This window comes from Balaenoptera musculus, chromosome 15, assembly GCF_009873245.2.
Source record: "Balaenoptera musculus isolate JJ_BM4_2016_0621 chromosome 15, mBalMus1.pri.v3, whole genome shotgun sequence".
NCBI classification, from domain to species: domain Eukaryota; kingdom Metazoa; phylum Chordata; class Mammalia; order Artiodactyla; family Balaenopteridae; genus Balaenoptera; species Balaenoptera musculus.
This window is the reverse complement of record NC_045799.1, coordinates 46,270,478-46,295,271: the sequence shown is the minus strand read 5'-3', so window position 1 is coordinate 46,295,271 and position 24,794 is coordinate 46,270,478. Positions and strand designations below refer to the sequence as shown.

Genomic DNA, 24,794 nt, shown 5'->3' with positions numbered 1-24,794 from the left:
TCATAATGGAAATTGGAAAAACTTTGCAATGCAAAAATATTACATATCAAAACTTAAAGAACTCAGACAAAGTAGCACCTAGAAATAAACATATGGACTTAACTTTATATTTGTATAAAAGAAAGGCTGAGAATTAATATACTAAGTATACAACTTCAAAAGTGAGAAAAAGAATTATAGAATGTAAAGAAAGTAGAATGAACATTAAAAAAAGAGCAGAGAGTAGGAAATTAAAAACAAATATAGAATAGAGAGGTTGAACAAAGACAAAAGTCTCTTCTTTGAAAAGACCAATAAAACTGACAGATATTTGGTAAGACTAGTGAGAAAAATCAGAGAACACACAAAAAGTGTCAGAGATTAAAAAGTGCTTATAGCTATCGAAGTGAAAGAGATAAAAGATAGCAAAGGGATAATGGAAACACTGTGGATGCCACAATATTTCAAAACTTGGAATGGACAAGTTTTTAGAAAATTTTATTTTATCTAAACTGTCAAAAAAAACCTTTTTCTTAAAATCATTGAAGAAAATGAGCCCGTGGTGAACCTTCTTATAAAGAAAATACCTTGATAGTTTTACTATCAAGGTCTATTAAATAAATACACAAGACTATCAACTCCAATTTTACAAAAACTCTTGCTGACTAAACAGAATGAAACAGCACCTCGCTCATTTTGTGAGACTATATAACCTTGTAATCAAACCTGAGATGGACAGGATGGGAAGAGAAAATTAAAGGCCATGAATATAAATGCAACTTTCCTGAACAAAATGTTAGTCAAATCAGATCCAGTGCTGTATAAACCAAGTTGGGTTTGTCCCCAAATGCAAGGTTACTTAATATTATCAAAGTGATCATGAATTTACAGCTTCTGGTAATGGCAGACTAGAAAATTGTGACTAAACTATCCACTGAAGATAAGTGAAGAAGTTAGACAAAATACAAAAGAAAAAACCCTTGAAAATTATCGGACAGCTAACAAGACAGTGCAAGTGCCAGCTGTTCTCTTGGAACCGGCCCGGAGGGAGCAGGACATGAGCAAGGGGCGGAGCTGGGTTTCTGGTGACCTTACAAGCTTGGAGGTGGAGGATCAGAAACTGGTGTGCCCTCCACCAGTGCTCCAAGCTCTGGGCTTTACGTGGGGAGAACAGGTAGGAACTTTTCACTCTGTACATGCCCCAGAAAACCTCCTGTCTTGGCCACAGACTGCCAGCAACCTCAGATGCCTGGTGGAAGCAACCAAAATGTTTCCAGACATTGCTGAATGTTTCCTGGGGTACAAAATCACTGCCGATTGAGAATCACTACCCTATAACTACATCATTTTTATAAATTTTGGTTTATCCTTCCATTTTCTTCCTTGTTAAAAATATCAGGGAATACACCTACGTATTCACAATCTTGCTTTTTCTTACACAACAGGTAGCATATGTTACACACAATCATCTACACTTTGTGCTTTTCACTTAATAATGGCACCTTTTAAAAAATTAATAAAGCATTTTCCCCACATAATTCTTACTGTACTTTTTAGTGTAAGAGTAATGTGAAAGAATAAGTATTTTTAACATTGACTGATTACACATGAATGTGTATCTTAAAAGTCTAAACTAGTTTACCTTTTATTTAGTATTTACCTTGCACACTCATTTGGTTCCTCTGTGGCATTCTTCAGTAAAATACTTATGAGGTAGTGCTAAAAACACAAAATGAAGTAAAATAAAAACCTTGTTTAGTAGTTGATTTCCCACATGTTCTGTCCTCATTCTATGCAGCGAGGGGCCACTGAAGGACTGGGGAAAGGACACAAGGGGCTCAGGGGAGCAGCAAGGTGGTCTCAGCCGGGGGCTCCCAGGGCTTTGAGCCTGCCTACGGAAGAGCGTTTCTGTGTATACAATAAAAACCAAGCACAGCAAATGACTCTTCATCATAGGAAAAATCTCGGTTTTCTTTTACTTTAACTGGATTATACATCGTACACTGAATTACATGTTGTACTTGTGTACTATAGATAGATAAATTGATTGATTGATTTGAAAAGCATTTTTCTTTGCCCCAAAGTCAGCTGAGGAGAGACTGTTTAATTTTATTCTCCAGGGATTAATTTAGAACCTCAAATAGTAGTAGTATTTAATCAGGCCAACAATGGGATAGAATGTTTAGCTTATTTCAATTATTTCTTATAAATTCATTTGATGCACTAATGCAGCAGAGTTAAACTAATAAAATTATTACAAAGAATGATTCATTACATAATCATGATCCGTAGGCATGATAAACAGATCTAATAAAAAACACCCAAGGAACCTAACCATCGCTCTCCATCTAGTTCATTTAATCCCCCTAAAACCAGCCTTCTAAAAAAACTGATACATCTAAACGATATGGCAAAACTTTCAGGGATAAGCAGCTCAATGCATAATAATGGAAGAGAGAACCACACAGCTCGAGTTAGAAGATGCTAACCAGGGCTTCCCTGGTGGCGCAGTGGTTAAGAATCTGCCTGCCAACGCAGGGGACATGGGTTCGATCCCTGGCCCGGGAAGATCCCACATGCCGCGGAGCAGCTAAGCCCGTGAGCCACAGCTACTGAAGCCTGCGCGCCTAGAGCCCGGGCTCTGCAACAAGAGAAGCCACCGCAATGAGAAGCCCGCGCACCACAACGAAGAGTAGCCCCCACTCGCCTCAACTAGAGGAAGCCCGTGCACAGCAGCGAAGACCCAACACAGTCAAAACTAAAAAATAAATAAATAAATAAATAAATAAATTTATAGAAGATGCTAACCTGAGATTCGGTCATTGCATCACGTACCTTGACATCTTCCGTTCCCTTGGTGACTTCAGTAACTTCGGGCACCGGCTGCCACAGAGGGATCTCGCGGTAGGTGTTGGGAAAGCAGACCAGAGACCCGAGAATGGTGAGGGCTTCCAAACGAGGGGCCTGCACATGGCAAAGGGAAGTGAGACACACATTTTCCTTCTGGTTATAAACGTTAGATAAGCAACAACATGTTTTACTTTTTCATGATTTTGAGGCAGCCCTGCTGGGGCAACGGCATCAGGGGTGAAGTTTACTGTTTACTGTTTTACTTCGTTTTTTAAATACAAAGATTTGAAACTACTAACACCAAAATGTTCAGGTTTTTCAAAGTCAGTCAGTGAGAACACAGCTTCTCGTTACGTGACCTCCACAACACAAGACCCACCAGTTCCCATCCAGGCCTGGTCTCACCCGACCCCCCATGGCAGGGGATGCAGCTGACAGCTCCCATGCACCTGGGAGCCCTCCCATCGCTTGGACACCTTTCTTGGTTCCCGAGGGGACCTGACAGTCTCCTTGCTGGAACCCTTCGCTTCTTCAGGATGTAGACTCTAGGGTGTTGAGTGCAGTTCTCGGCCCTCTTCCCTCCGAGATCTACACTCAACTCGTCCGCGATGTCCAGACCCGAGGGTTTAAATGCCTCCTACATGTCGTCGACCCCTCAACACCTCTCGGTAGCCCTGGCTTCCTTCCTGAGTCCAGATCTGTAGATCCGACTACCTGTTTGCCATTTCCACTCGGGGTCCAGAAGGCATCTCCGCTGACAAGCTCCCCCTCGCCACAGGGTCCTGTGATTCCGTGTGACACCACCCAGCCTCCATCACTGCCCTCTTACCTGCTGCCTTTACCTTCCTCTATTTTCCTGTTAAGAAAATCTCTAAACTTAAAAGTAGACAGAATATTATATCCATGCACCCAATGCCTAGATTCAAGATGTTATCACTCTTGCCTCATTTATCTCTTCATTTTTTTCATTTCAACATTTAAAATTTGTTTAAAAGTTTTCCACTTTCAGTTTTAAAGCGAATTCAAGACATCGTGTCATTCCACCTCTGTTGTCCTCCAGCATCCCTGCTTTGGGTTTTCCCTTGGTATTCATCACTTCCTGATGACGCGTTATGTATTCATTTGATGTTTGCATTCCCCATGAAGACAGGGGGCAGACAGTCTTCGTCACTTCTCTCCCCTGAGGATGCCCAGTAAACACCACCTGGGGACAAGGTGGTGGCCACGGTCCTCATTCACGGACGGACAGGGACCACCCTGCAGGTCTCCGCGTCAGCTTCGCTTCTTCCATGAAGACTTTTCTAACAGATGTCTTCCCTTCCAGCTCTGATCATGCAGAATTAACTGGTCCCACACTGGCACCCCTCTGGGTTCTGGAGGTGCTTCAATTGTGGCTGCTAGAAACTTATGTGCAAATATTAACGCTTAGTTTACCTGTCCGATTCCTGGAGGATGGGGGCCCTGTCACACTTACGCAGGCCAGGTCCTGGCATATAGTAGGTCCGCAGTCAGTGTTTCTCCCACAGACTTGTTTTTTCGGCCTTCACTAACGGTTGTCTTGACCCACCAGACAGTCTTGGTTTGAACCTCGCTGAGGCTGATTTTTTCCCCTAAGTCGTGTGTGACTCTGTAACCACTGGATACAAAACAATAGCTCCTACATAAAATAAAGAGCTGTTAACGCAGCTTTATTCAAAGAACGGAGTAAATCTAGATAATTTTTTTGCCTGGGTACTGGGCCTGTGGTGAGCCCCAATTTACACACAGAAGAGTGAGGCCCGTGAGTCTGTTGCCCCAGGATGGATGACTAGTACCTGCAATGCTGGGAAGGACCCCGGGCCTGGCTGGGCAGGGCTGCAGGATGGAGAACGGGAAGAGAATTACATGTAATATCCCACGCTGTGTGCACATCAGGATGCATCCACTCTGCCGCTGGTGGACTTTCGGATCGGCTCTAGTTTGGAGCTGTGATAACAATGTTTGCTGAGCACGATCTTCCCCCACCTCCTGGGTACTTGTGCACGCGTTTTTCTTTCCCTCGTGGCCTCAGCAGGCAGATCTATGTAGCAGGAGTCCTCCAGGCTTGTTATTAACTTGTGTTAATGGAAAATTTTGACTGAGCAGGTGTGTCCCTATCCGAACACCTCTCACTAGTTCTCTTACAATTTTAAACCTCAAGTTTAAACTGAGAGAGTGATTCAAAGTAATTCAGAGTTATTGTTCCTTTATGTAAAATAAATCTTACACTCACATTCTCATATTTTCTCTCTCTCTCTTTCTCTTTAAACAAATGTTTTGGAAGGCCACTTTAATAGCTCATCTAGCCGAAAGATAAATTTTCACAGAGAATGACCACCGTGCATGATATTATCACTAGAAAGGGCACCAGCATTTTCACAGGAAACTCTCAGAGCAAGTAAGGAAAATTTCAATGAAGTATTTTCCTTCCTATATCCTGTTTTTTCCAAAGTTTTTCCATTTTTTTCCCAAAGTTTTTTCAATGTTGATTGGAATGGTTAAAAGTAAATTAGAAGGTTCCTTGAGAATGATTATCCTACAAAGTTTTTCAGAAATAAGTATGAAAAGTTGTTGTCATAGTCTTTACAAAAAAAAAAAACAGTTGAACAAATTCAACACTTTCCTTCTTCCTTCTTTTCACTCATCCATCCCTTTTGCTCCTGTCTCTCTTCCCTCCCCTTTGCTTTTTAATTTACCCCAGAAGAAAAAGCGCATGAAAGTGCCAGCATGAAATACCAGCTATACAAAGTATTAAAAAACAATTTAATTCAAAACCCAGGGTTGGAGTTTGAATTTTCCCTGCAGTGAAGAAATAAGTAGAATAAAGAAGTAACAACGGGGCTTCCCTGGTGGCGCAGTGGTTGAGAATCCGCCTGCCAATGCAGGGGACACGGGTTTGATCCCTGGTCCGGGAAGATCCCACATGCCGCGTAGCAACTAAGCTTGTGCGCCACAACTACTGAGCTTGTGCTCTAGAGCCCGTGAGCCACAACTACTGAGCCTGCGTGCCGCAACTACTGAGGCCTGCGCGCCTAGAGCCCGTGCTTCACAATAAGAGAAAACACTGCAATGAGAAGCCTGCGCACTGCAACGAAGAGTAGCCCCTGCTCACCGCAACTAGAGAAAGCCCGCGTGCAGCAACCAAGACCCAACTCAGCCAAAAATAATAAATAAATAAATAAAATAATTAAAATTAAAAAAAAAAGTAACAACGTGTCAAACAAAATTTAGGTAGCTAGATACTCACACTGATTTCAACACAAGTCCCTGGCAAACAGTAAAGCTAGTTTTATTTACACCATTTAAAGAAGGGAAAACTGGCTCTGAACAGGTAACAGCTGTACAGAGCACAACTGTGAGAGGCCTTTAAATTGAAATGGGCGACAGTGTCCTCTCAAAGGCGTTAATACATCGCCCTAATAGTGGAGGTAAAGGTGGAGATTACAAATCAATTCTTTTCGTAGCCCTTAGCGCTCACTTAGTCCACTTGTTTCTAATTTCTTAGTACAAGAACTCTGCCAGAGTTTTATGGCATATGAATCCAAAGATACATATTAATTTTCTGGTTAAAAATTTTAGTGTTCTAACATTTCAAGAAAATATTTTCTATTAGACTTATAATAACTAAGGCTTAATAATAGAAAAAAAAACCTTATTGATGATGTACACTTAAAATTCTCTCTTGACCACAGACATTAGTGTCTGTGCCACCATTTACCGAAAAATGCTAATAAGATTCTAGGAGACCAGTCCTGCCTCTGACTGTGTAAATGTGCTGCAATATTAGTGAGGACATGATTTCTCACACTCTGGCCTTTTGATGAAACGCCTTTCCACTACCAGTGTGTCATCTTATCCTACAATTTCACACATCAGCTGCCAGGGCATCTACCCGAGAGCCCGGTTTCACGTTGCACTAATGAGTCAACACCTGTTAGGAGTGGAGAAATCTGAACCTTGTTAGCCGCTGTGAAGCCTCCTGGGAGCCGGGATGCTGAGCATTGTCCCACTCACCGCCAGCGTGTCTGCACTGAGGACCCTGGCAGCGGCCGTGATGAAGTCCCCCACCAGCATGGAGAAGCCGGGCAAACCCAGGGAGAAGAAGCGGGGTGGGCAGTGCCTTACAATGGTATTTAAGATATCCTAGAAGGGGAGAAAAGAAAACACAACTGTTAAGTTTCCAGACCAAAATTCCAAAGTCATCAGTTTGTCCGTACATATGACTACTGTGAGATTATCTAAAAGAACACAGGGCTTCCCTGGTGGCGCAGTGGTTGAGAATCTGCCTGCCAATGCAGGGGACACGGGTTCGAGCCCTGGTCTGGGAAGATCCCACATGCCACGGAGCAACTAGGCCCGTGAGCCACAACTACTGAGCCTGTGCGTCCGGAGCCTGTGCTCCGCAACAAGAGAGGTCACGATGGTGAGAGGCCCGCGCACCGCGATGAAGAGTGGCCCCCGCTTGCCGCAACTGGAGAAAGCCCTCGCACAAAAACAAAGACCCAACACAGGCAAAAATAAAATAATAAATAAATAATAAAAAATAAAAAAATAAAAGAACACAGACCACGGAACTTTTTCAGTGAAAAGGGTTCCAGGAGATGAGCTAGTCCAGGGGCTATTGTACTCATTTTACACGTGAGAGGATGGAGACCCTCAACTGTAGGGTGACTTGTCCAAGACCTGAATTGTGGCATTGGGACTAGACACTCTTCCATCTTCCATGTACAGGTGGGCTCCTCGGACAAGCTACAGGAGTGTTGAGGTAGATAAATAAATGAAACCTGCAAGCACCTATCACTTCCCATCTTCTTCAATTCTCAAAAGTCAAAGCACACTGTTCTATTACAAACTCCTGAAGTAGGCAGAGATGGAAACTTGCATTCTTCGGGCGACTCCCGTGTGAAACAATGGGAATGTGGATCCCGCTGGGACGGGTCACGCGCCAAGGTCAGGTGGTCGGTGGGGCTCCTGGTAGAAGTGGGTGGCAAGGCACATGTGCGCAGTGCTGCGTGTGGACCATCTCCCCCCTAGACACCTGGTGTCCCTGGGTCTGGAAGGGCCTCTCACTGGTGGGTGGCCGGCTGGCCCCTGCCCGCCAGCTCTGTTCTGAGGCGTTGCCTCATTCCAGCCCGTGGCAGACCAGGGCTCTTCTCCTGGACGGCGTTCGTGCCATCCACGGCCAGGACGCGTCTCTGAAGCCATCTGTGCGAGTGTGTGCAAAGGGGATTAGTAAGAAAACCACAAACTGCTTTTATGCAGTTCTAGGCCAAGTGCATTCATCCAATGTACTGAAGTGCTGCAGTTATGTGACTTGTAGTTATATAACCTAGAGTTAGTCGCAAAATACAAGAAGCAAAATACCAAAAAAAAAAAAAAAACCAAAAAAAAGCCCCCAAAAACCTCTGGTTTGTTTTCTCAAATTTCAGTGTACCTATTTGAAAATCCTTTAAAATAATCCTGATTTAACTTGATTAAATTAGAGCAAGGGATAGCAATGTGCTCGATTCTAACACATTAAGTCCTTTTTCATAAAAATAACCTCATTGAACAACTTGTAATCTTAAAAGAGAACTTTTAGGTGTTCACAAAACATTTTTTCTAAGACTTCTTCCTCACATAGCAGGCTCATTTAGTGTCTACAAATCATGCTGTTTGTGTCCTTAAAATGACGGCGCAGTGCTTTACTCTATTAGAACTCTTATATGGTAAATTATTTAGCAAGTACTAACTTAAGGTTTTAGCATTTCAGCAGACTTTTTCCTATACCAAAAATAAACAGAGAGACAAACAGATAAATAGATAAAAGGGAGGAAGGAAGGAGGAAAGAAAAACCCGAACCACGCTTCCCCCCGGGTTAATGTTTAAATCTGCTGTAATCACGTCCTTTGATACATTTCAGTGTCCACATCAGCCAAGGCAAACATTCTAGGGGCTGAGCAGATGGACAGTGCAGTTTAGAAAGTGTGTGGTCAACTCCCGCTCCGAGCGCAGAACAAAAGATCCACCTTTTTCATAATGAAGCCTCTGATTAATGCCCTGGGCTCCTCACCACACACCTGTAATTACTCACAGAGGTACGCTCTGTGCTGGGCCTCGTCTCGGGGTGTCAGGCATCAAGGTCTCGGGCAGCAGATGGAAGCACGCTTCTGTTGACATCTGCTGCCACGAAAGGATTCGTGCAAACCTGGCTCGCAAGGTAGCAGAATGCCGTGCGTGGGAAGATTAATAATGCAAACAACCATGATGTTAACTTTGTTAGGTTTGTGTTAATTCCATCTGTTGAGAGGAGGAACTGAGCCTTGAACCCTGTGGGTTTTTAACATCTTTAGCACATACTTAAATCACAGATTTTTCACCACTGGAATTGAGAGGTTTAATTTTTAAAAAAGGGTTTTCTGGGATACGTTTATGGGAATTATGAACTAAATCCTTTAACAAGCTAAAGCCAGAATTTATACATGAAATCCATTTTGTTTCACAAGATTCAGATGCGTCAAGGCAATGAGCTGGAAATGGGGCATTCCCAGAAATGACTTAAGTTGCCACTGATGCTGAAGGCAGCAGAAATGTGTGCAAGAGAAAGTCACAGGCTCCCCACCCCCTGGACCTCGGCCAGTCTCTTCAACGGAACCTGTTTCTACGGGCGAGAAGGTTGGAAAGAGAAGGCAAAATAACAGATGGCTGGCCTAGCCTGCCCGCCACCCACGGAAGGCGGCCCCCAGGAGAAGTGAGGCCGCCAGTTACAGCAGCTCTGGGCTGGGGTTAACATGGGGGTTAAAGAGGGGGCTGTATGGCCAGTCGTCCAAGTTAGGGCCATGTGCTTGCTTATTTTGCTTATCCACACTGAAATGGAACAACCCAAAGATTACAATCTTTGTGACAACATTTTGAAATTAGGAATAACTGTGGTGCTCGAAGGAGAGCAGCTGCATCTTCCCAGCAGAGGGACGTCCACAAAGTGCTCCCGGCACTTCTGGTAGGAGCCTTCCTCTCCACACACTGAGACCACGGCGATAGCCGGAATCCTTGCCAAAATGAAAATCTTGAGACTGAAGCTTTCTCCTGGGTCCTGGGGTTTCAGGGAGACCGGACAGGATGGTGCTTCCCAAACACAAATTATTCACGTACAACCCTCATGCTTTTTGTCCTACTCAAGTCCAAAGTGAACATGATTTGTCTGTTTTTCAAAGTAACTCACCTTTTTTTCATGTAAATAAGAGTATTCTGGAAAACTCGTATCCTGGCGTAAGTAGAAAATAACCCTTAAATCAGTACAATTATGGTAAACCAAGGCTACTGAGTTTTTGCTAAACATCCCCGTCAGATGGAGGCTCTCCTTGTTAACAGCGTGGTTTGCATCCTGGGTGGAGAGAGAAGTTCTGTGCCCACTCCAGCCACCTGCCCGGGAGTCACAGGGCTGGCAGAGCCAGGGCCATGGCTCCCCGGGTTCGACTCAGGGCTATTCAGTGCCCCTTCCTTTGTGATCATGGTGGGAAATGCCTCTGTACTCAAGTCAGACTCTGGCAGAGTGAAAAGAGCCCCAGGCCTGGGGTCAAGGCCTCGTGTATGTGACCGTGGACAGGTCACGTCGAGCTTAGAGCTTCTCGTTTCTCTTCCACAGAGGGGACTGATTCCCCCTGGACTTGTGGGTAACGGGAGAGATGTGAACACATGCCTTGTAAACTGAAGAGGGTCACACAGAAGTAAACAGAGTAAAAATAAAAGGGAAGGACTATGAAGGATTTTTACTTTCTAGAATTTACTTTGTAGAATTCCGTGAACTACTATTTTGCTGATACTCAGAAAGAGCTTTTTAAAACATTTCAAAGGTGATCCCCAAAGCCTCTTAGATTACATTCTCCCAGAAGTTAAAAAACCCTAAAAACTAATTCTCTCCAATAACATCCTTTGCAAAGTGTTACAGCAATTAGCCATAGTGTATATAATTTATAGGGCAAATAATGAAATAAAAACCGGAAAATGTTCTGTTTTAGATATTCAAGAGTCCATTCTTCTAAGGAGTTCTAGAATGTACCCAATCAAGTGAGTCTGGTAGCAAAAATTAGTTTCTTTTCCGCGTTCTAAACAGACTGAAAATAATAAGCAAAACTATAAGCTCAATGAAAAGATGGACTCTAAAATAGGAATTAAGCTTATTCTTGAAAATTGACCAGCATGAAACTCTTTCGCATGCTTTTTGTTCAGAGAAAATAAAATTCAATCCGCAAAATGCTGTAATATGAGGAACGGACCACCAAACGAGTATTTTCCTCTCATTTTTGATTACAAGTCCACACGCATGCTACACACTGAGTGTGAAAACTGGATTGTAAGATGATAGCTGTGAATTTGCAGCTTATCCAAAGATTCAGGTTTATGAGAAAGTAACTGGTGAGAACATCTGTCTCTTATCACTGATCTTACAAAAAAATCAGGTAATTCAAATAGAGGCATGTTGTTTCCTCCCCTCCAAAGCACAGTTCTATAAACACAAACCACATTCAGCCTAGTAAATGAATCGCTTTAATTGGATGCTATGTACACAGTAACTGGAAAAACCATAAGTGATAAGAAAAACATATGGCGATGGCAGCAGAAATTGGTTTATTCATTTTGCATAGTGTTGTTTCTTTAGTTCTCTTATAATTGACCTTTAGAACGATAAATGTGTAAAATAATTTTGTTTATTATGGCTCCAAACCTTCCAACAATTACACAAAATGAAAATTTAAAAGGAAGGATTCATTCTGGAAGCATTTCCATTGTTTACATAATTGCACAGCTATAATTCAGTGCTCATGTTGTTATGGAAAATAAAAAAGGGCCATTACGGGCCATTTCAATCCAAAATATTGCACAGTGGTGTCAAAAATGGGGGAAAATGTTCACTTTAAAGCAGTTTAAAATGGATTAACCCTGTAAACAGAAACATTTCAATATAGTATTCTACGAAATACAAATGTTCAAGAAGTAGCCATCCTTCAGACGGAATTAGAAATGTTGCGACTGTACTTTCACACCAATTACATATATATTATTCACTTAATATTTGCTCACGGCCCAGCAGATGATGGTGGTAACACAATAGCTGGCCATCTGTCTCCCTGCTTCCTCAGAGGACTTGCGCCCGCTCCTCGGAGCAAACAGATCTGGTTATTCCACCGAAAGTCACTCAGACCTTCCAGGAGGCCAAACGGAATTGTTCAGAAATAGAACCCCTGTGTGCAAAGTCACTGGACTCCTCCTTTCACTTTGAAGAAAATGAAAATGTTAAACAATTAATGATTTCATTGCTATTTTTCAGAAGATACCTTTTATCTAGAATATTCTACAGGAAGTTCTTTTGTTTGGGAAGATGGGGACTGTTCGGATCTGGTTATCCCATTAATCTAGTTAACAGAAAGATCCCGTTCATTCCACACCCAAGTGGAATTACTAATTAGCAGAAGATGCGAAGGCAGAGGGATACTTTTAACACTACCCCTGGATATAATCTAAGCTTTCTTTAACAATTAAATAGGCAGACGTGATCCTGCAGGACCTCGAAGACAAATTTGTAAGTATCAGTTATCGCCTTATTGGCGAGGCTCAGATACGCTGAGTGACAAAAAAGTCTTAGTTACAGGAAGGGCAGATATGCAGAGCCCTCCAAGTCCAAGGCCTGGTGTTCTCTCTTCTGCTGCTGGGTGTCTGCTCCTTCAACAGCGGCACAGACCTCCTCTACACAGCATGAGCTGCGACCTGGCCTGTCCAGGCTCTACATTGGTTCAGGGAGGGGTTTTTGTCGATAAAAAGAAAGGCTTTATGATTATGGCCTTTAAGAAAAGCACAACAGATCATGTCACGGGCACCGCCCTTCCAGAAAAGTCAATGGAAATAAAAACATAGCAGGACAAAGCTTAAAAATTACTTTCCAGATCTGGGCCAAGGCATACGTGGTACCTGCGATACGTTCTCTGTTCAAAAGGCCAAGTGTGGTGTAATCTGTTTGGAGAAAAGGCAGAGATTTTTATATGTGCTGGACAAATGTTACTTCTCTGGGTGTAACTATGTTACCAAGGCCGCGAGAAATATGACAGGACAGAGTAATTGGGTTCTGCATCTGGAGAAACAAAATCGCCTTGCACTTCTCGCCGTGAGGAATGCTCTGGAGAAGACATGGCAGTATGCAAAGGAGGGAGTGACAAACACAAAAACTTCTGACGGTCGCAGGAGCTGCTGCTTTGACCTTGTGCATGGGATCAGTGACAGAACAAGAGGGCAGATGGCAGAGAAAATCACTGCAACCCTCAAGCCCTAAAGGAGAGCCTCAAATATTTTTTTATGATTGTTTTACAATTAATCCCTCATCTGTGAAGAAAAACTCAGCTTGCCTTTAAACTGATGAAGACTGGCTGACTGCTTCAGGAAAAGGGGGAGACTGATTGGTTAACTGATTTTAAGAAACACTATATGAATTTTATCTGATACTGGAGTTGATATGTTACTGGGTTGTCTTAACTGCTTCTTTTTCTTTTTGTTATTTGTAAAAGCTTTAGATGTAATTTACCTATAATAAAATTCACGCTTTAAAGTGTACAGCTCGGTAGTTTTTAATATATTCATAGACTTGTGCGCTGTCACCACGATCTAGGGGAGACAGGCAGGGAGGTGGCAAACCCATCAGGAAATCCTGGCACATTTATGATTCCATAAGACGAGGGACACTGTCGGAGGGTCATAGAGAGAAGTGACTTGCCAGCTGCCACCCGCCCCCCGCGGCCCCAGGCCCTGGAGATGCCTCGACCTGCCTCTGTAAGGCCTGTCTTAGCCGTGACCCTGATAAGCTTCAAATCTGAGACATGACAGTTTGCACAACAGGCCGGCCTAATGAGGCTGGTGCAGATGCTCCAGAGCAGTGATTAACCCCTCGCGACGAGACTTTAGCAAGTGAGAGCTTCAAGAAGCTGCTGCTGGTAAGTGGTGGGGGCTTGGCGGGGGGAGGGTGGCCCGGAGGCTGCGTTAGACTCGCGTGCGCACAGACCGCGTGCTCAGCCCGCCGGACACGGACGCCGTGCTCTGGAAGAGGATCCACCGCCCCTGACAGCCAAGTCTGCGTAGAAAGGCATCTGTGCATCCCAAGAATTTACCAGGGGACAGGGGTGGGGTGGAGGAGCAGGTTGGAGGATACTAAACTCTGCTTTCTCTGTGGCAACCGGCTGCTCGTTTCAGAAGAGGCCAAACTGAATCAGGTCTCTCCACTGTCTCCTCCGCCCCATCCTCTACAGCTTTGACCATGTTCTGCAGCAGAAGCAGAAGCAGGGAGTCACGGCATCATCAATAACAAGATGGTTAGCAACGTACGGACGGCACCTAATCACGCGAGTACCTACAGGATCATTAAGGTAGTAATTACCCCACTGAATGAACCATGCACACATCTAATTCATGTAGGTACCAAAGAGTCGGGCAGCCATACTGTTCCCAGGTTCACTGTTCATCCTGCCTCAGGACTACATCAGCTAGAAATATATTCTTCTTAGGATACTGAAAAGAAATTCTTGGAGGAAACCATAGGCTTAACACACTCAGGCGCCACCCAAGGCCGTGGCAAAGGCGCAGGGCAGGTATAATCGACATCCCCCCTGATGCCAAGCAGAATAGTACCTTACCCTCACGCTGGGACCCGCTAGAACCCAACCCACACTCCTGTTATCTTAGGACAAAGTACAGAAATCCAGGAGGGAAAACACATCTCTAATGAATCTGGGTGACAGTGTGTTTACCTTGTTCCTTTGGGACCATAAAAACTTAGAGAAGATCTAAAAGGTCATCATTTGATCTTTCCATTTCACAGACATGGAGTAGAAGGTCGATCAAGGCCAGAAAGTGCCCAAGGTTTGGACACAAATCCAGGTGCGCTCCTTGTCTTTACTGGAAGAGAAACTGTGAGCCTGTGGCCGATGAGGCACCAGTGGACACCTGTGAGCGGCGAGCCTCACATGTGCAGCACAGCACCACGTGGAGGGCAATACTCAGCTCTCCAGTGCAAGTTATTCTTTCATCTCATTCACTTCGCCTACGAATCGCTGAAACACACACATATATTTTCAAAGCTATACTTTCAAGTGAAATCAACAAATGGCTGCAGTGGCTTAAAAATGTGCTTCTGGAATGTATACAGTAGACACGCAGCCCTGACTGGCACAGAAGTGCAATCACAGGATGGAACCAGGTCAGGGAGTGCGACCTTCTGAATAGGAAGGAGACTTTGCCAAGCATTCTTCCTAGGAAACTGCTAGAAACGAACTCTGTGCGTGTGTGTGCGTGTGTGCGTGTGTGCGTGCACGTGTGTGCGTGCACAGGCACGGGTGTGGGGAGCGGGTGGTTGGAAATATTCTATGGAAAGACACCAAGAAATTGCCTAGGGCTGCAACAAGAAATCGAGATTTGTATTTTTCCCTGAAAATGCAGAGAACCTACAACATGTGTGGCTTCTGTGTTCATTTACCTGTAGCTTCAACTCTGCTTGCAAGACCCAGGGCTTCTGACGCTGTTAAAGCCCAGCGTCCAGTGCGTCTACCCCCGCCCCCTCCTCACCTGCTGGAGTCGAGATGCCTGGTTCTCAGGCCCGCCTGGTGCTGCTGAGATCTGCTGGCTGTCTCCCAGCCCACGGCCAGGGACAAGTTAAAGACGAAAAACTATTTCTGTTGGAGCTTCCATGTCTTCTGGTGTGTTCTCACACCAGAAAATAAAAAAACTTTGGAATGTGATGATTACTCATTCTTTTCATTCTATGATAACACAAAATGCATGTTTCTTTAATTTGCTTCCTTAAAAGTAAAATTATTCCACATGCACATAGGAGCACAAATGAGGCTTTCAACATTTTTGTGTTCTGTTAAAAAAAAAAAAAAAAGAGGACAACCCGGTGGTCATTCAATTCCGGGAGCCTACAGACCATCCCGCCAGCGTTGGACAGAGGACAAAGAGCTGTCCAAATTGGTACCATTTTCGGTTTCCGCTTGGGCAACATAAGTCCAACTGCTACTCCTTCTGGACAAAGAGCTCCCAAGAATAGCTGAGATTTGAGAGAAAAATCACCAGAGGAGCCAGCTCCGTCAACCCCATTCTGAAGAAACCTCAGGCCAGAACCACTGACAAAGAAGCAGTATCAACGACCCTGAGACCCAGCCCGGCTGCCCACCCTGCGACGGAGACCATTTGGCACAAATCCCAGCAGAGCACAACGGGAGGGAATCAGGCCACCCGGAATAATTAACTGACCTCTAAAGAGTTGACACAGGACTCATCGCTTCAAATTCCAGGAATACCCGATTAACATTTAAAAATAAATGTAAAAAGAGAAAGCATTTTGTAAATTCTAAAGCCTCATACATCATGGCTATCATTAAATTACAGCAGCATTTTAAATCATAATCTCATTAAAATATTAATTTTTGAAGGATCGCTTGAAAATTGACTTGAAGTAGACTGGATTAAAAATCTATTCATTAGAAAGAGAGTCTGAAATGAAAGCCAAGTCATTCTGATAACTCCATACAAAAACAGCTAACGGTAAGCTGACAAATTTCTTGAGTGCACACTGGGCTTGAAGGTACATGGCAGCCGCTGTGCGGGGTCTGAGGCAGAGTAAAGCACGGCCCCTGCCTCCCAGCAATGTCCTCTAAGAGGCAGGGGCCAGTGGTGCACAGTTGAGAGTGAGGCCAGACCAAGAGCACAGGGATCCTCTGCGGAACAGCCAATGCTCCAGGGGGACCCAGGAGGGGAAGCAAATCGGTGACACAAAGGCACTGGGTCTTGACAGGCGCACCACACTGCACACACTCAACCCAAGACTCAAGTAAGAGAAGGAAAAAAAAAAAAAGGTAGGTATTTTATTTTAATGTCTTATTACTAAAAGGGTCTCTCGCTAATATTTCTCTAGCCCACATATACCTACCAAAGGGTATTCTTCCATGGAAGAACAAAAGAAAACTGTTGTTCACGGTCTCTTTAGAAAACAATGTTCTCTCTGAAATGTGTTCCAGTAAATAGCATTAATAGCTGAACAATCTGCAATTATTACCCTGCCACTTATTGTTTTGTGTTAAAAAGAAATCAACAGACAAAAAGAGATTATTCCCCACAAGGAGAGCACTTTCTCACAGAAACAAAACTTGCCATTTAAAATGCTCTTCTTGACGTTATTTCCTTGTATCCAAACCCAACATTGATGGATCATAAATCACAGTCATGATTTAAAATCTCTTACATTCAAAAATCACTCCCTTCCAAATGGGAGTTAAAGCATCCCTTGCCGGAAGTAACCATTTAGTACTTGAAATGGTAGAAACCATCTCTTTCTCAACCTCTGATTTCTTCTCTGCCTAAAGAAAAAATGTGAATTTTCTTAAAAATCTTCGTCAAATTCTAAATGGGAAAAGACGATCTTGTAGGTCAACAAGAGATATTCCAACCACAGGGAACCCCTTCTGCCCATCCGGCACCAGGGCCTCACCGTGCTCACCTTTCCAAGGCCCCTGAGAGAGTCGTCAGGACCCCACTTCACAGGACAAGAACCTCAAGCCAGAAAAGCCCATGTGGTCACCGACGCAAGGAAACAGGGACCTACACGCAAGGTCAGGGCTCAAGCTCCACAGTGGACGTCCCTCTCCCCAGACTGCCCGTGTGGCGGCCAGGCCAGGTGGCCTTGGAAAGTCTCCCCAGAGCGTGAGAGGCTTGCAAACCCCAAATCGGCCACCTGCCCTGACTGAACTGGGGCCCCAGACATTTGGAGAAAGCGATCATCTGTGCCCGTGGGCTGACTCTGCGCCACGCAGTCTGTGCTCTGGTCACCTGTTCCCTGTCGGCTCCCGGGTGGCCTGCGTGGGTGAGCAAAGGACCCCACCGAGCCCCCAGCCCCTCCACTCACGCCTGCAGTGCCACCCCTCATTCAGACTGGGCTCTGGGCAAAACACATCACAGGTATTTTTTGTTGACTCTGAATTAATCGGCTCATTCCATGTTGTACTTCTTCAAAGTAAAAAATAAATGGGGGGACTTCCCTGGTGGCGCAGTGGTTAAGAATCCACCTGCCAAGGCAGGGGACACGGGTTCGAGCCCTGGTCCGGGAAAATCCCACATGCCACGGAGCAGCTAAGCCCGTGCACCACACCTACTGAGCCCGTGTACCGCAACTACTGAAGCCTGCACGCCTAGAGCCCGTGCTCGCAACAAGAGAAGCCACCGCAATGAGAAGCCCGTGCACCGCAACGAAGACCCAACACAGCCAAAAATAAATTAATTAATTAATGAAAAACTAAATAAATGGGGAACTTTACCAGCTCAACCGTAGGAAACTGCACCCCCCTTTTTTGAGAAACAGTCTCATGTTGGCAATTTCCATACAGTTCAACCTAAAACACTTGCCTCTCTTGCTTTAGTCTCCCTGGTTAAACCTTCGTGTGCTTTCACGTCCTTGGTTACACTGAGAGCTGCCTTTCATCCTCTGATGCCTGTCGAGCTTTGTGGGTTAATTCACAGGGCCTGGTGGCACCTGTACAGCTTCTCTTCGAGGACAGGGTTTCCCAACCTCAGCACTGCTGACACTTCAGGCTGTGAAGTCTTTGCTGTGGTCCTGGGCGCCTTAGGGTGTGTGACATCCCCAGCCTCTACCCACTAGATGCCAGTGCAGCCCCCACCCACTGTGACAAACAGAACGTCTCCAGACACGCCCAATGTCCCTGGAGTCCCCACGCATCTCAGGAATCACTGTTCTCCCGTCAATGTGGGTGAGCTCCCCACCACGCAAGGTCAATGCCTGCTTTGAAATTGACGGAGCCAAAAGCTCAACCGAAAGGTCCAGCTCAGCTGCCACGGTCACCCCCCCTCCCCAGGATGCATGCGGGCTAAGGAGCTCTCCTGTTAGTCCTTCAATGCTCCGTCAATCGACACATTGATGGAGTGCCCACTCTGTCTGGGAAGAGTCTCCGAAGGAAGATTCTGGTGACTTGGTCTGCAAGAGACCACAGCAGAGTCTCTTCCAGAGAGACCTCAGGGCCAAAGAACGTTTTCTATGCTGACAAATGCAGGCCAGCTTATACATTACATGGTAAGTGTATTTAGTAGGAATAAAATCTTTTAATTTTCCACATATATTGAGTTGCTACTATATTGCATTTTTATTTAATGTATTTCACACAGTATGTGCTTATTAGACTCTGATGGCTAAATAGAAATAATTCGTATCCTTCACTGATAGCATTTACTTGAAAGAAAGTCTTGACATCTTCAGCTCCGAAAGGGAAATCAAACAAAACTCTAGTGTCTGACTCTCAGGTGGACTTCTCCTCTCTGGACCACCCCCCATGCTATCACCTTACACCTTTTAAAGCTGTGGAACAAGTTTGCTGCACACGTGTTACCCTCATAACCAAAGCCTCCGCCATCTGTTACCTTTCACATATTTCCACTTTCCTTATTTAGGTGTCAGTGGGCTCGGTCTGCAGCTTAATGAAAATAATTACTGGTTTTACAGCTGAAAAGAAAAGGAAAAAGCTCTCCAGCCTGTTATTTTGGTGCAGTCATCTATCTTAAGTCTCCATGGCCACTGAGAGCTGAACAAAGTTATAATAAAATCTTCTTTGATGAAACTTGACTAATCTATGGCTTGTCCATTCTCACGAAACCTTCTGGGAAACACTCAGGAACCAGTGGATGTTACTTGATGATACAAGACTAACTCTATGATACAGGCTACATTTCATCACTCTTGAGTTTGTACAACAAGCACATGATAAGAATTATTATTAACTTAACGATACATGTCAAGAGAGGACTGACATACACTGCCTATCCTTATATATATTCTTCTTCCATCAAACCTAAGTAAAACTTGAAGGTTTTGTTTATTGCTACAGTAAACTCTTATTTCTATAAAAGATCATTTAATTTGACTAAAGTAAATTCAAACTAATAGGAATTATATTTTTAGAAAAATAAAAGTTTTTTTTAAGTGTCTAATTACTTTCAAAAACAAATAGTAGCAAAACTGGCTAACATAACACAAAATAACTGAGACTTTTAGAAGTTCTAGTTTAATGACTGTAAATAAATCTACAGTTTGCACATCATCTATCTGAATTCCGACAGGATTAGAAAACACGTTCTCTTATGTGGAGAGAAAATGTGCCTGGAAATCTTTCCCATACATTTCTACTTCCCAACAGGCGAGAATTCTTTGGGGACACCCCTGGCTGTATCCTCTGACACACCTGTGGAGCCTGCCCTGGTGCTGCGATGTCCATGGTGAGGAGGGGGTCCCGTCCTACCCTGCCCTCACCTTTTCTCAATTCATCACCTTGCCTTTCTGAACCAACGCTTGCTTTGAGAGATCATGACAATAGTGCCAGGAGACCCTGCCTTCTCGGGGCACTTACCACTCAGTCCGACACCCCACCGGTCCACGATATTCCACACACAAAATACACAAAATGCATGTGCACACAAGTATATATATATATATATATATATATGCACACAGACAGGTATACACACACATAAATAAATAAATTCACACACGCACATAAACCCTTGTTGGGCCCGCGTTACCTGGTCCCTTTCTGTGCCTGTTGCCATCACTCTCTCCTGACCCTAATCCATCCCACAGAACCACTGTGCCTTAAACTTCTTAAGATGCTTTTTGGTCGTGTTGAGTGCTGTGCTCAGCTCCCCATTATCTGTGGGACGAACATGGCTCTGAACCAAGGCTCTCTCCAGTGCTGCCTGGATCCTCGTCCATGCATTATGTCCATCTACATATCTGGCACTAAATCAAAACCACTCTGGTCATTGTTCCTTCAACACAGCCCGTGAAATCCCATCCTGCTTCTCGTCATCCTAACCATCGTTGAAAGTCCTGCTCAAATCCCATCTCCCCTGTGAGCTGCCTTCAAGCCAACTGAGCTCGAGGGGTGTTGAACACAGTTCCCTCCCTAAAGTATGTGTCCCTCACTTGGCCCTTTTCACAAGTGGATGGATATTACGGATACTCATTATCTGTGGGTCTCATACCACTGGATATGCCCTCAGAACCGGACTAGGTCTTTATTGTGGTGGGGAAAAATATTCAACAGGAAAAGATCATTCAAGTTTTTACTATATTTAGGAAAGGACAATGTGACCCTAATAATAAAATGCCTAACAATAAATCAGAGGACCCAGTAATGCTCAAGAGAGGGCCCCCGAGGTCCTCCAGTCCGTCTCAACCACTTGACCACCTGTGGTCAGGCAAGGTCCCCACAGCCGACAGGGGACAGAGCTGAATCTAGCGCCCAGGTCTGTGAGTTGCCAGTACGAGGCTTGTCCTCCATTAAAGTCAAAGTTGAATATATTTTGAAGCCGTCGGATATCCTGAAGTCTTGGAATATACATTTCCCCATTCTTAAAAACCTTAGGAATAAGGCCTGGAATTAGTCTTTTTTTTTACTCATTGTACAACCCTACAGTTTTTTAAAATTGTATTTCAGTAAAGCTTTTAAGGTAGACTTCTAAAGTTCCTCTACTGATACACATTAAGGTTATTCTTTAATCCTCTAAATATCAGTTGGACCTTTAAATTTATAAATATGCACTTTGTCCTGCTAGCATTGAATTAAAATCCCATGAATTCAAACCTTGGTAAAAATCACTCACTGTACAGAAGTACTTCAGAGATGTATTAGAATTATTTCCTTGGATAGGAAACAAATCAGGTCCTTAATGTGACATGTTAATTCTTCACTTTTTCTGAAGCTGAATGCTCATTTATGTTCAGCTTTAAATATATTTACAAATTTATGTATATCTAACATACATGTTTCTAGTTATATCTAAATTTCCAGCAAAGAACAACTCTCTGTCTGAGAAAAGGTGATGCAATTATTACATATCACTGCATGATACAGGCTGTCTGGGGTTATTAAAAGAGTCAGGTATGGCCAATTTACGAGTGTCACCCCTGCACCTTGCTTTCATGGCTCACCGCTGAGTCTTATGCTCACTGAGGGCCCCCTTGGGATCTTTTTACAAATGGCTGTTTATTATTATTCCATCATATACCTCATGAGAGGAGGTTGTAACATCCACTAAGAAAATCACAAACTATTTTGACTTCTGTGACAGAATATCACTCTATACGTGATGTTTAGAATTATGTTTTAACATTGGTGTGGAAAAGGTTCATTAGAATATAAAGTCGAATGAAAAGTTGAATTAAAGTTGCATTGAAATGTAAAGTTGAATGAAAGCAAAATGTTCCTAAAACAAGTTAAATATTCTCGGCTACAAAACAAATTAAAGGGGAAAACAAGAACTGCTGCAAGTGCCTTTAGCACATGAAATATGGAGCCGTGTGGAACCCGTACCACCGGCGCCGTGCAGGGCATCACTGGTAAAGCCAGGTCCTTACTTGCAGATGACAGATTCCCCTCGCTGAGACTGAGATGAGAGGGGTTTCTATCAGGGTGTTAGAGGGCTCACAGGATGCTAGAGGACCCACTCGGGAACCCTGCACAGCCAGGCACCAGCCACCGGGAGTGGTTCCCACGGGGCCTCGGCGGCCAGTGATGCAGGTGCAGCCCCAGCACAACTGTCCCGCCCCCGCCCGCTGTCCAGAGCCACACCGGGGCCCCTGCTGGGCCGGAACCTGGCTGGATGTCGACTGGGCCACAAGGGTCCAGCTTTCCGGCATCCATCCCACAGAGGGCATGCTGCCTGGGGCGGGGAGCAGGTGGAAGGGGAGCCAACGGCCAAGGACACACAAGAAACGTCCAAGTCACAAAAGGGTAACTGGAGATGTCATTCCTTGTGTCTGGCCCATGGCAGGGGGAGGGGTTACTTCTCCCCATGGTCTGAGATTCCATGATGCCTAGTTACATTTCTTTACTCAAATTATTATGTTCAAAAGTAAGAAAATATATGGGGAAGGGGAAAAAAATCAACACCCCAAGATATCGGCAAAATAAAATGGGCTCGGTTGGTCGAGGGGCTGCTGTCCCCTCCTTGTCCTCAGCGTCACTGCGAGGGCTCGTGCTCACTGAGCGCTGTCGCATCCAGGCCCTGAATCGAGTGCGTTACACGCTCTACCCCGTCAAAGTCTCCCGACGGCCCTCCGAGGCGGCGCTGTAATTACCTACATTTGCAGATAAGGGAGCCCAGGCACAGTGAGGTCAGATCACCTGGCTCATCAGAGGGACACCAAGCCTGGTACTCAGAAAGGCTTGAAGCCCAGGCTCTTTTTTTTTTTTTTTTGAATTTTATTTATTTATTTTTAAAGAGCAGGTTCTTATTAGTTATCCATTTTATACACACGTCAATCCCAATCTCCCAATTCATCACACCACCACCCCCCCGTCACTTTCCCCCCTTGGTGTCCATACATTTGTTCTCTATGCCTGTGTCTCTATTTCTGACTTGCAAACTGGTTCACCTGTACCATTTTTCTAGGTTCCACATATATGCGTTAATATACGACATATGTTTTTCTCTTTCTGACTTATGTCACTCTGTATGACAGTCTCTAGGTCCATCCATGTCTCTACAAATGACCCAATTTCGTTCCTTTTTATGGTTGAGTAATATTCCATTGTATATATGTACCACATCTTCTTTAATCATTCATCTGTCGATGGGCATTTAGGTTGCTTCCATGGCCTGGCTATTGTAAATAGTGCTTCAATGAACATTGTGGTACATGTGTCTTTCTGAATTATGGTTTTCTCTGGGTATATGCCCAGGAGTGGGATTGCTGGGTCATATGGTAATTCTATTTTTAGTTTTTTAAGGAACCTCCATACTGTTCTCCATAGTGGCTGTATCAATTTACATTCCCACCAACAGGGCAAGAGGGTTCCCTTTTCTCCACACCCTCTCCAGCATTTGTTGTTTGTAGATTTTCTGATGATGCCCATTCTAATTGGTGTGAGGTGATACCTCATTGTAGTTTTGACTTGCATTTCTCTAATAATTAGTGATGTTGAGCAGCTTTTCATGTGTTTCTTGGCCATCTGTATGTCTTCTTTGAAGAAATGTCTATTTAGGTCTTCTGCCCATTTTTGGATTGGGTTTTTTTTTTTTAATGTTGAGCTGCATGAGCTGTTTATATATTTTGGAGATTAATCCTTTGTCCGTTGATTCATTTGCAAATATTTTCTCCCTTTCTGAGGATTGTCTTTTCATCTTGTTTGTAGTTTCCTTTGCTTTGCAAAAGCTTTGAAGTTTCATTAGGTCCCATTTGTTTATTTTTGTTTTTATTTCCATTACTCTAGGAGGTGGATCAAAAAAGATCTTGCTGTGGTTTATGTCAAAGAGAGTTCTTCCTATGTTTTCCTCTAAGAGTTTTATAGTGTCCGGTCTTACATTTAGGTCTCTAATCCATTTTGAGTTTATTTTTGTGTATGGTGTTAGGGAGTGTTCTAATTTCATTCTTTTACATGTAGCTGTCCAGTTTTCCCAGCACCACTTATTGAAGAGACTGCCTTTTCTCCATTGTATATCCTTGCCTCCTTTGTCATAGATTAGTTGACCATAGGTGCATGGGTTTATCTCTGGAAGCCCACGCTCTTAACTGTTACCCGACAGTATCGTGACTTCACACGGTGAGGTCTCAAGTCTGTAGCTGGATGGTCACCTCGGGGTGGTACAAAACCTATTTCCCCACCTGAGAGAGGCCTCGTGCTTTTTGGTTTGTTGCAAGATACGATAATACAACATCATAGATGAAAATGACATAGACCCACATTTCCCAAAATTTCTATATGCAAATTTGCAACAATAATTTTGCATTGATGTAAACTTTGCACTTAAAAGTGAATTTAACTTTGATGTATTTAACAGACAAATCGCATTAAGACATTAAATCTGTAAGTCATTGTTAAAAAATATTTTACTTATTTTAAGCAAAGAAAACTTTCCAGTCTTTGATA

At 43.9% G+C, this 24,794-nt stretch overlaps 1 protein-coding gene across 2 annotated transcripts in view; it reads right to left on the bottom strand.

Moving 5' to 3' along the window:
- Positions 1-24,794, bottom strand: part of RALGAPA2 (Ral GTPase activating protein catalytic subunit alpha 2) — a 282,520-nt gene that overhangs the window by 125,699 nt on the left and 132,027 nt on the right. For both annotated transcript variants that reach the window (XM_036825221.1, XM_036825222.1), the window contains 3 exons: positions 6,862-6,990; positions 2,815-2,943; positions 1,640-1,698 (listed from right to left, as the gene is read on the bottom strand). In XM_036825221.1, coding sequence (XP_036681116.1) covers positions 1,640-1,698; positions 2,815-2,943; positions 6,862-6,990 — 317 coding nt within the window. The remainder of the gene's footprint in view (positions 1-1,639; positions 1,699-2,814; positions 2,944-6,861; positions 6,991-24,794) is intronic.